Source organism: Sinocyclocheilus grahami, unplaced genomic scaffold (assembly GCF_001515645.1).
Source record: "Sinocyclocheilus grahami isolate Dianchi unplaced genomic scaffold, SAMN03320097.WGS_v1.1 scaffold1212.1, whole genome shotgun sequence".
NCBI classification, from domain to species: Eukaryota; Metazoa; Chordata; class Actinopteri; order Cypriniformes; family Cyprinidae; genus Sinocyclocheilus; species Sinocyclocheilus grahami.
The window spans coordinates 521822-532180 of record NW_015506391.1 but is presented as its reverse complement, the minus strand read 5'-3'; the positions used below and the strand labels follow the sequence as shown (position 1 = coordinate 532180).

The following is a 10359-nucleotide window of genomic DNA, read 5'->3' as shown; positions in this document are numbered from 1 at the left end:
GGTATGACAGGTTGACTTCTTATTTGTTAACGTTACTGTATAATTTAAAAAGGATTGTTAATTTGTAAATACACTCTGTAGTGACATTTTTGCAAAGTATGTTTCAAAAAAACAAAACACTTTAGATTAAAATCTATCTTTAATTTATTTTGTTAAAAAATAATAACATTAACATAATAACAAATTGTAAAGTAATAACACTAGAATTACAACTGTTTTTGTGAATAAAAAAGGTTGGGGGGCTTTGCAGTATTGATTCGGAGAGGAGGGTGGCCTTGGAGTAAAGAAGATTTAGTACTACTGATTTAGAATATGAAGTGATATTGTAGCAAATATTCTTTGTCATCCTGATGGTGTTTTGGTCTGCTTATTCAATTTTTTTTCTTTTTCAGCAAGGAAGTTTGAGTTTGTCAGTAAAGAGGAGCTTTTAAGCCTTGGAGGAGATCAGGACTGCTGTTACTGCAGAACATCTGTTACAGCATCCAGTGATCATATATCCAAACGGCATCTAACATTTGCCATTCACTTTACAGATGGTGACACAAGTAATTGTTAAAAATTTTTGAATTTTTGTTAATAATCTGCAATGTAATATTTTGTAAAATCACCATAATATATTTTGTAATATGTATAATATCCAAGATCCATTACTTGTCATGTTAATTCCATAATTGCTCTTTGTAGGCAAGTTCTCAATACCATGTTACTGTCCTGATCGACAAAGTGGTAGAAGGAGCCACTGGCATTGTTCAAAGTGCAAGAAAGTAATTCAAAGGTCTTTTGATTTCAAATGCCACTTAAAAAAACATGGTACGTGTTTTGTCAATTTTGAAATTTGTACTCTTGTTTTTTAATTATTTAATTTTGTAATGATACATTTAGTTTGTTTGTCTTTGTGGTGTGCCAACAACAGGTCTGATGTTCCCTGAAAAAGCCTCAGGTCAGCACATAATACCTGACCATCCTACACAGTAAATGAAATAAATTGGAAAATGTCATAATTTCATATTATTTCTTAGATGACAAAAAACCCTGCCTGGACACCATCCATGTTGACCCAGTTCACGAAGAGAACCTGTTCTGCAAGAAATGTAGGATTCATTTCACCAGCACATCCAACTACCAAAGACATGAAAGACAGCAGCATGGCAGACAGGAACCAATGATATGCATTGATTCTGTGAATGGAATATATGTGACAACAAAAGTGAATTTTGTTCCCATATCATGGGATGAGACTACCAATACATGTGCAAAAGAAAAAAGTTTAAAAAAAATTTGCCTGTGAAGTGCAGGCATGCACAGACTTCATGAGCATTGCTGCAAACAGTGGAAACCCTGGGAAAGAATGTTTTCACTTAGAAAGGACCAGGACACCAACATCATACAGTCCTCCATCAGCACTACGCAATGAGTCCCTGCAGGAGATGCAAGAAAAAGGACTTTGTTCAAAATTGAGACTTGGAGAGTGCACTGCAGTAAACCAGCAGGCTTACTCTGAGGATATAGACTGTGTCTTTCCTATTTTTTGGGGTGAGCACGGCCTTTCTGAGCGATATATATACTTTTCTGTGTATACAGGCCAAAAGGACAATTGGTGTAAGTTTGGAAGAACAGTCTGCACATTTGATAGTAAGACTGGTAAGTGGCACTGCCAGTGCAGAGGTACTAAAAATCGGATCAGTTGTGTCCATAGATACTTATCCATGTGGTGGCTTTTTCAAGAGCATCCCAAGCTGTTACAAAATGCAGTGGACACCTCAAATGAGGATATTGAAGATGTTGAGGAGATGATCAGTGCTGCTGATGACGTCCACCAACATTCATGTAGTAGTATCATCATGGAAACCAACTACTTCTGGAGTTCAAAAAGAATACCAGAGGACCTTCCAGTGGATATAACCACAGCAGAGAAGCCCGTTCCTGAAAACTTTGAACCACTAGAAGTACAGTGCCCATACTGTCCTGGCCCATCTCCTCCAGATCTTGGACACAAAATAGTCATCACCCGGCAAGCAACTGTTTATGGAATATTTAAACAGTTTAAAGGTAAAATGACTTCTGTAATGGTTAATGAGCAACTTTCTTTTCTTACTAAAACTCACCTTGAAAATCACCTTGAGTTGATTTTTTTTTTTATCTAGGTGTTTCTGTCTTTGCCAAGGAGTGTCCTGTCTGCAGAAACTTGGTCCGGTTTCAAGAATATGAGAGTGGGTTTCACAACTACAATAACATAATTTTTCTGTCAATCCCTTTATGCTCTCTTCTGACTGCTGGTGTTTCAGTAAGTATACACAAAATTAAAATATTTAGAGGGCATGTTTCACAAGATATCACAATAATCATGCAAAACTGTTGATCAGTTGAGTAAAACCTTTATTAACTTTACTTTCCACAGAATCATATTGCTGTGGGTCGTCTGTTTAGAACAATCGAATCCCATTCAAGAACTGCTTTGCCAATCAACATGCTAAGAAAGGCATTCTACCATTTCAGTGCTTTAAGGCAGTACTCGTACAATTTTTTTTGTTACCGCTGTGGTTATCATCCATCCATTGTCATAGCAGACACCAACTGGAAAGTTGCATTTGATATACCAGGTGAGTGTAAAATCTGAATACAAACCCTCTGATCTGTAAATGTTCTTAACACAACATTTAGGCATTCAACATAACACACATTCACATACAACTTGTCACAACCCCTTTTATTATATAATTTCCAGTCAATCTCATGAGACGCCCGGACATTCAGAACATTGGCCTCCAGGACACCCTCGTTAATGTGGCAGCAAGATGGGAGAACCTGGAAAAGGAGATCATTGCCACTGGATTTTGTGACGGTACCAATGAAAATACCGTTTCAATTGTTTAACAGTACTATTGGCATTGATGTTAATAATGTGTCTTAATAATATATTACATTTTAACATTAAGGGTAAAGCCTTGGGCCTTGTAGCAGTAGAGACAAAATTAACTGATGTTAATCTTAAAAAAATTATATTCCTCAGACTCATCTAACAATCCTTTCTCAAGTGCACTGACATATTCGTCTTTTGCTCCTTGGATTAGACAACACACAAGACTACATGACAAGCTATCAAAAACTGAAATTTTCAAAGGTCTCTCTCAAAGTGAAAGGGTGAGCTCTGTATGCCGTGAAAGCCAGGACGTTAATGAAGATAAATCGGTAAATATTTATACCTGTAGTCTCACAGTATTCATGTAATGTATCGCTATTGACTTTTTTTTCCCATGAACAACACTAACAGATAGTAATTTCTCCACAGCACAAAAGAGAAGACCTGGTGAAGGTATGCAGCTGTCTTGGAGTGTCAACAACTGGCTCACAAACAGACCTTATAAACAGGCTGGAGGAACTTCTCCTTTATAAGGCGGTTTACCCCAAAATGTTTGTAAAGCTGAAAAAAGCTGGAGGTAAGATATTGTTTTTCAGTGTCAATAATTATTTTGTGTAGTATAATTTTGTTACTTATCTTGTTTAAGTACCATCATCTATGCAGAAAACATGTATGTAATTTGTCATTCTTGTCACTTTAACACAGGTGGAGTATTACACATGGGCTGCACCCATGGTGTTGTATATTATACATCACCATTATGGTGGCAGGAATCTGCACGGGACCACGGGGATGCTCTGCTAAGTTTTAAATATCCCCCCACTGTGTACATCTCTGACATCGCTGGACGTGTTGCCAGGCATGTTAATAATCGTACGCAACAGAGATTTTTCCAGATTTTTCCAAATGACGGAAGGGTATGTGCTCCAACGGACACAAACATATCACTGGCAGCTGCAGGAAAGTTAACGATAAATCTTGAGTGGTTAAAGAAAATCAGGAGGAAACCAAGACATGCAGAAGAACCCAAAGAAATGGACCAATTCTCATGTCCACACCCTGAGACAAGGACATCAGACCGGTACTCACTGTATGACAGATTTCACCAAAAAAAACAAAAGCGTCCTGAAGAGAGACTGCGTAGTCTGAAACTGATTCCAGATCTGGCTTGTCTGATTAATTCTTCAGCAGCAGAACAAATAAACAGAGAGCTTTCCTCAAGTCGGTACTCACTGTGTCAAATGAAGGACATCCACTACATGTTCTCACTACGTCTGTTTTTTCACCCGCACAATGAAAGACTGAATAGCTCCTTCATGAAGGAAATGGAAAAACAGAGTACAGCAGAGGCCATACACATTGGATTAGATGGCAAACTGATATGTGGCCAAACAGGTAAGAACGTGAAGATTAAAAATTACACTGTAATATGAAATTTATTAAAAAGTTTAATTTATTAATGTTATGTTACTATTTCTCAATTAATTACAGGAACACACACAAGAAAATCTGACAACAGTCAACAGCAGTCCAGAAGTCCTCAGGCTCCAGTAAAGGGGGACAGTCCTACTGGCAGTGCTACTGTGTGTGGCTACCGTTTTTCAGTGGCAATGTTTCCAATTAATGAGAAAAATAAGGTAACAAGTGTGCTGGTTGGCACCACTGACACATGTCAGTAGTAATAATACTTACTATTAATAGGAATATAAAATCATTAACACATCTTCTGCATCATTAGGACAAAATCAGACAGCTGTATGTTGTTGAGAAGAGAGAGCATGATGTCATTGCTAAAATATCTCGTTACGCCTCGTTCATTCAAGAACTGCTTTGCCAATCAACATGCTAAGAAAGGCATTCTACCATTTCAGTGCTTTAAGGCAGTACTCGTACAATTTTTTTTGTTACCGCTGTGGTTATCATCCATCCATTGTCATAGCAGACACCAACTGGAAAGTTGCATTTGATATACCAGGTGAGTGTAAAATCTGAATACAAACCCTCTGATCTGTAAATGTTCTTAACACAACATTTAGGCATTCAACATAACACACATTCACATACAACTTGTCACAACCCCTTTTATTATATAATAATAGCCAACTGATGCCATGGCTATATGACAATGTAAGTACCAATTATGGTTACCTTATGATTTTAATATTTAATAATGATTAAATTTACTTGATTACTCAACTGTCACATACAGATAACTGTCACCATATATAAGATGTACAAGTAGATATGGAAATACACAATATATTTGAATACTCTGTCTTACTATGCATCTTCATATTTTGCTTTAAAGACAGTAAATTGTCGGATTGCACAAATTGCCTCAGAAAACCAGAATGTAAGTAACTGCTTCAGAAGCTTTACTTTTTTTCACTAGTTTTAATCATGTCCATATACATGCAAACGAGCATTATGAGCAGATGAAAGAAGTGCAATTTATATGTAATTTAGTTCTATCCTCAGGTTGCAGCCTTGACAACTGACACATTTATTTAGTGGTACAGGGACTGGCTGGCTTCAAGAAATATTTCTGATTCACATCTGAAAATTCTTGAGGTACTGTTCAATTTCTCAAATAAAATGCATTAAAGCAATCCTGCCGCTACATCCTATGAATGTCACAAATGCCTCATGAACATGTGTTTCCCATTTCTTTCATTTCAGAATGATGCACAGAAAACACTTCTACCAAGAATTGTTGGCATGGATAGGACACCAGAAACAGGATGCCACTTCATTCTTTGGGTTAGTACAACTCTAGCAATGTTCATTACATGAGGAACAAAATTTGATTATACAGTATATAGATGTGATTTGTCTACAATGTTATTATAGACAAGCCAAAAAAGTACAAACAAATGTATTTGTGACTGCTTTAAAATGGCTCTTTATTCAATTTCTTCATCAGGTTTTTGACAAGATCGAAAAACAAATAAGGATTTATGACAACACAGGACGTCACATGAACATTTCACCCTCAGATATGGACATTCTGAAGTAATACATTTTAATTACATATTTTATGTTTTACACAGTTATTTTAAAAACATTTCATGACTTGGGTACAGTCTGCTTTAAGTCAATTTCTTTCTTCCAGAGATGCCTTTAGAAATGTAGACTCCCAGTCCACAGCAGTGGCGGAGAAATTATGGAAACAACTGTGGTGTTTTTGTTTGCACAGTGAGTGGATAGAGTTTTATGAGTTTATGTTTGCAACTTTGTATATAAATTAATATTTATGTAATGCATGCTATGGGAAAGTAAACAAATACTGTTTAAAAATGATTACAGCAAATTCCCTTTACACTTTCATAGATGGCAGAGATGGAAGCAGAAGGTCTCAAAATGTCTCCTGAGTTGCTTCACACTGACCAGTTGATTCATCTTCGACTTTACCATGCCTCCTGTTTGGTTGAAAATCTACAAACGGAGGTAAAGCAGACAGTTAAGCTTTAATGGTAGCTTTCCCTCTAACACCGATGTATGTAATATACAATAAACATGATATTTAATATTTAGTTTAAGAGTAAACACTGCTTTGTGCATCTTCTGTTCTAAGGACTTTCAGCCAAAGATTACAATGTGTAAAGCTGAAAACAGATGTATGGCCCAGGACCTTGGTGTTAGAAATTCGGATAAAGTAAGTGACCATACTGCATTTTAACATGTTATACTGTATTTATTGAGCAGCTATATATAATTATATTTGATTTCTTCTGCAGAACCATGCATCCAGATGTTAAAACACTGCAATGGATTCAGTGTGACAGTTGTAACAAATGGTTGCACAGTGACTGTGCTGGCATTGATCCAGCAATGGTGACAGAGGACATGCCATTGACATGTGATATTGATCAGTCATATCCTTATGATAAGTATGCACTTTACATTTGCAAACAAACTTCAATTACTACATTACAAATACATTCAATGTTTGTATAACCCTCCAATTTCTTTTTACAGAACACTATCAGTATTGAAGCAGGGATTGGTGGTGGACACTGTATTGACAGACCAGGACATTATGGTAAACAAGACGAATATCTAATCTTACCAATAACTGAATAAATGTGACTTCCCTTTTGTAAAGTGCTAATTTGCATATGCAGTGTCTCGTTGACATTTACAAACATATCTGTCAGAATTTTCTGGAAGTTTATAATTTGAAGAATATCCATATTTTACACTTGCTTCAAACAAATACTGTGGTTTTGTTTAAAATAACCATTATTTGCACATTGTAGGAACTACACAATGGCTTGACAAGTGGCAAAATAAGATCAAACAGGATGTTTTTGCATAACCATCCAACATTTTGTCCTAAGCTGAAGATGAGACTTAATGAAAGAATTTCTTTTTTTGATGAACAAATGGTTTCGTGTGTGTGAGAAAAAATACAAACTAGTAATTGCAACTATTGCAATAAAAAAAATAAGGCAAATAATTTGGGAACAAGCTAACTTCAGATATAACTAATATAATAAAGCTAAATGTAATGCCTTTTGCCAACAGACAGAGGGGATCATTGACAGAATTAAGAGTCACACAGATGGACATGACAGAATTAAGTAATACATCCTACCTTCTGGAAGTTCTAACTCCTGAGGTAATTTAAAAAGTTTGAATGCATTGGTAAATCATATATAAGACAATTTAATTAAATGCATTTTAAACAGTTTTCTTCTCTTTCTGCTCTTGGTCATTCAAAGGTATCCCTCTTCATCCTAAAAAAGACGGAGGGCTTCCATAGGTTGAAGGCAGAAATGGCTTTGCAAACAAAGGGACGTTTAGAGTAAATGTGTTAAAGTGGCTTTTTTAAATTAAATTTCTCTTGATTATAATGTTCCCTTTAGTCATGTTCATTCCATGTATTTTATAAGCCTAAATATACTTCTAATCTTTCTCTTTTACAGAGTAAACATCTGTTTACACTCCGATTGATACATATTAATGTAGTTCCTACAACGGCAGGCGCATTTGGCGGTGGCCGGTCCGGTGGCAGGCGCATTTGGCGGTGGCCGGTCCGGTGGCAGGCGCACATAGCGGTGGCCGGTCCGGTGGCAGCTGCCCCTGCCACGCAAAGATTTTACTCCCTCTCAGGATATCTTCACGTGGTCTACGGAGAACTGATGGGGAAGCATCTCAAATTAAAATTGACATTGTAATCAGTTACATTCTGACACCTCACCCGAATACACTGCTGGTTTGGCCATGGACAGACGGAGGCAGGTGAAGTGACTGATGGTTGAAGTGCCGTGCAAAGCGTTGTGATGAGTTCGGTGACTGGATCCGGTTCAGAAGGTTTCCATAATGTTTCTCTTTTGGGCTTCTGTCACAGTGTGCCAAAGACGAGGACTAGGAGAGATGCAGGTAACGTAAACTTCACTTTTATTAAGTAAACACAAACTCACATCAACAGAGGTATCTCCGTGGCAGCAACTGAGGTGAATGTGGCAGAGAGTGCATGAGAACAGTGTTATCAAAGACCCCCGGTTTCCAATCCACAATTCTTTGAACACACGAAGAGCTTGATGATATGCGCACCGGTAAGTTACAGTCCTTTACCAGTGCCAAAGAGAAGGCCATAGAAGGAGTAACCTTGAAACCAGCCAATGAGTCAGAGTGGTGAGTATGCTCTTATAGTGTGTGATAATGAGGTGCAGGTGCAGGTGCTCAGTATTTCGGTGATTTAGGGCGTGGCTGCGTGATTGATTCTGTGGTTGTAGATGGTGTCTCCGTGACAATAACCATGTTTTTTGGTATTTTATATACATATTTTCATGTTATCTTTATTTTACAGCATGTATTTGTGAAAATGATTAGGCAGCCGCAGCACACACCACATAGAATAACGCTGCACATTTCAAGGCACTTCAGTGGACCTTAATGTTACCTGTTTTGTCAATGTTAAAAAAAACTTTTTAAAATATCAATAAGAAAGTATGACAGGCTTTTACTCAAGTCTTTATCACTTTGTTAAAATTAAGCAAAACAAAACGACAAATGTTTATTTTTACAGCTGTCTCATGCTCAATTAGGTAACAAAAAATGTCAGGAAACGACACCTCTGGCCATTCCGTTGGGTCATTTGTCCAGTCACAGATACCTCAGGACACCTCCCCTTTCCCCCCTGCATTCCAAAAAAAGGGACGCATCCTTTTACTACCTTCCAGAAAAAGCCCGCGGTTCTCCTGTCACAGACAAAGAAACAGAGAACTTACAACAGACAATTTCAACAGATAAACATTTATGCGCATAACAGGGCAATCATATTCACAAATAATATGTTGTGAGTTTAAAGCAGTAACCCGAAGCAGTGTGGTTTTTGCCCGACGTATTGTGGCACTGTTTTAATCTGATAAATATTATTTTGAGCCAGAGGAACTGTGAAGTAAACTGTTTTAAAAATCTAACATAAAACCCGAAGTAGTGTGGTTTTGTCCGACGTAGGCTACTGTGACAGTGTTACATTTTTAACAGTTTAGTGTAGAAAAGTTTAGAGACCCAATGTAGTGTGGCTATCTTGTTCATAGACTAACAGGTATCTTAAAGAAACTGGATAATGTTCAGTCAGTGAAGGAAAAGAAGCCTATTGAATTGCTGAACACAATTCAATAAGATTGTGAAAATGGCAGAGTTGATAGTTAAATACATCGCTAATCATGGCTAAGTGGGAATGTTTGATGGGATAGAGAAGGCAGATGACCCCTACGAGTGGCTATGTCTCAATTCAAAAATTGTCCCAAAATGCCTAAAAGCAAAGAGGGAAGAGTTGCTAATGCACTTCAAGCTCTTTTTCTCTCATACAAGGTAACTAAGAAAAGATTAGAAGAAATTAAAACAGAATTTAGCTTGACAATTTAGCAACTTGTTTTCAATGTCATGTCAGATTATTTTGAAGGAACAGAGTGAAATTGAGAAAATAAATTTCAAAGTCTGAAACAGAGATGGAAACATTTAGATGTTTGTATGAAGGGACAGCTAGACAGTTGGTAAATGTTCAATCCAATTCTGAATATGAGAAGAACTGCAAGGAAGCCATTATTCGACATAATTCCTCAGATGATTCTGTGAGATTCCCAATAGCACCAGTGCGAACAAGACAGACTGGAAATGAGAGGGTTCTTGATCAAAGAAATGAAAATGGCCAAGCTGTTAGACAACTGTTTTTTATGGACTTTCAAAGTCTTCTTACAGCAGTGGGTTCTTTTGAGCCTGATAACATGGATCCTGTAGAGTTTTTGTCAAAACTGGAGAAGGTAGTGGAAGTTTATAGTGTGTCAGACGAAGATGCTTGTAGACTTCTTATGATTTGCATACCACGCTCATTAACCAGTGCTCTCTCACAGGAAGTTTGTGACAAAAGAGCAGACAAAGGTGCAAGGAGAGAAGCTGTACTTAGACTTGCTGGGACTAATTTGGTTAACCTGAGAAAGATAACTGAGGTGACAATGGAAATTGGAGAACATCCTCTAGCATTTGCA

At 37.2% G+C, this 10359-nt stretch overlaps 1 protein-coding gene and 4 long non-coding RNA genes across 6 annotated transcripts; all 5 read left to right on the top strand.

Moving 5' to 3' along the window:
• The first annotated feature begins 1310 nt into the window (after positions 1-1310).
• Positions 1311-3923, top strand: LOC107568079 (HMG domain-containing protein 3-like). Its single transcript, XM_016253921.1, has 8 exons — positions 1311-2049; positions 2145-2284; positions 2399-2600; positions 2726-2842; positions 3011-3189; positions 3290-3437; positions 3566-3777; positions 3861-3923. Exons 1-8 carry the CDS (start codon positions 1311-1313, stop codon positions 3921-3923), a joined length of 1800 nt encoding a protein of 599 aa, XP_016109407.1.
• Positions 3924-4217: 294 nt separating this feature from the next.
• On the top strand, positions 4218-4675 carry LOC107568089 (uncharacterized). The gene is made up of 3 exons (XR_001606715.1): positions 4218-4255; positions 4352-4497; positions 4599-4675. It is a non-coding gene; the product is annotated as an uncharacterized lncRNA (long non-coding RNA).
• A 281-nt stretch (positions 4676-4956) lies between these two features.
• On the top strand, positions 4957-5988 carry LOC107568086 (uncharacterized). 2 transcript variants are annotated; one of them, XR_001606712.1, is made up of 6 exons: positions 4957-4987; positions 5169-5213; positions 5339-5431; positions 5540-5620; positions 5784-5872; positions 5973-5988. It is a non-coding gene; the product is annotated as an uncharacterized lncRNA (long non-coding RNA). The 2 variants fall into 2 exon arrangements; XR_001606711.1 differs by lacking the exon at positions 5973-5988 and having other exon boundaries at positions 5784-5963.
• Positions 5987-6671, top strand: LOC107568088 (uncharacterized). Its single transcript, XR_001606714.1, has 4 exons — positions 5987-6055; positions 6191-6307; positions 6435-6515; positions 6598-6671. It is a non-coding gene; the product is annotated as an uncharacterized lncRNA (long non-coding RNA).
• A 34-nt stretch (positions 6672-6705) lies between these two features.
• Positions 6706-7156, top strand: LOC107568087 (uncharacterized). Its single transcript, XR_001606713.1, has 3 exons — positions 6706-6750; positions 6839-6902; positions 7120-7156. It is a non-coding gene; the product is annotated as an uncharacterized lncRNA (long non-coding RNA).
• Positions 7157-10359: the final 3203 nt, after the last annotated feature.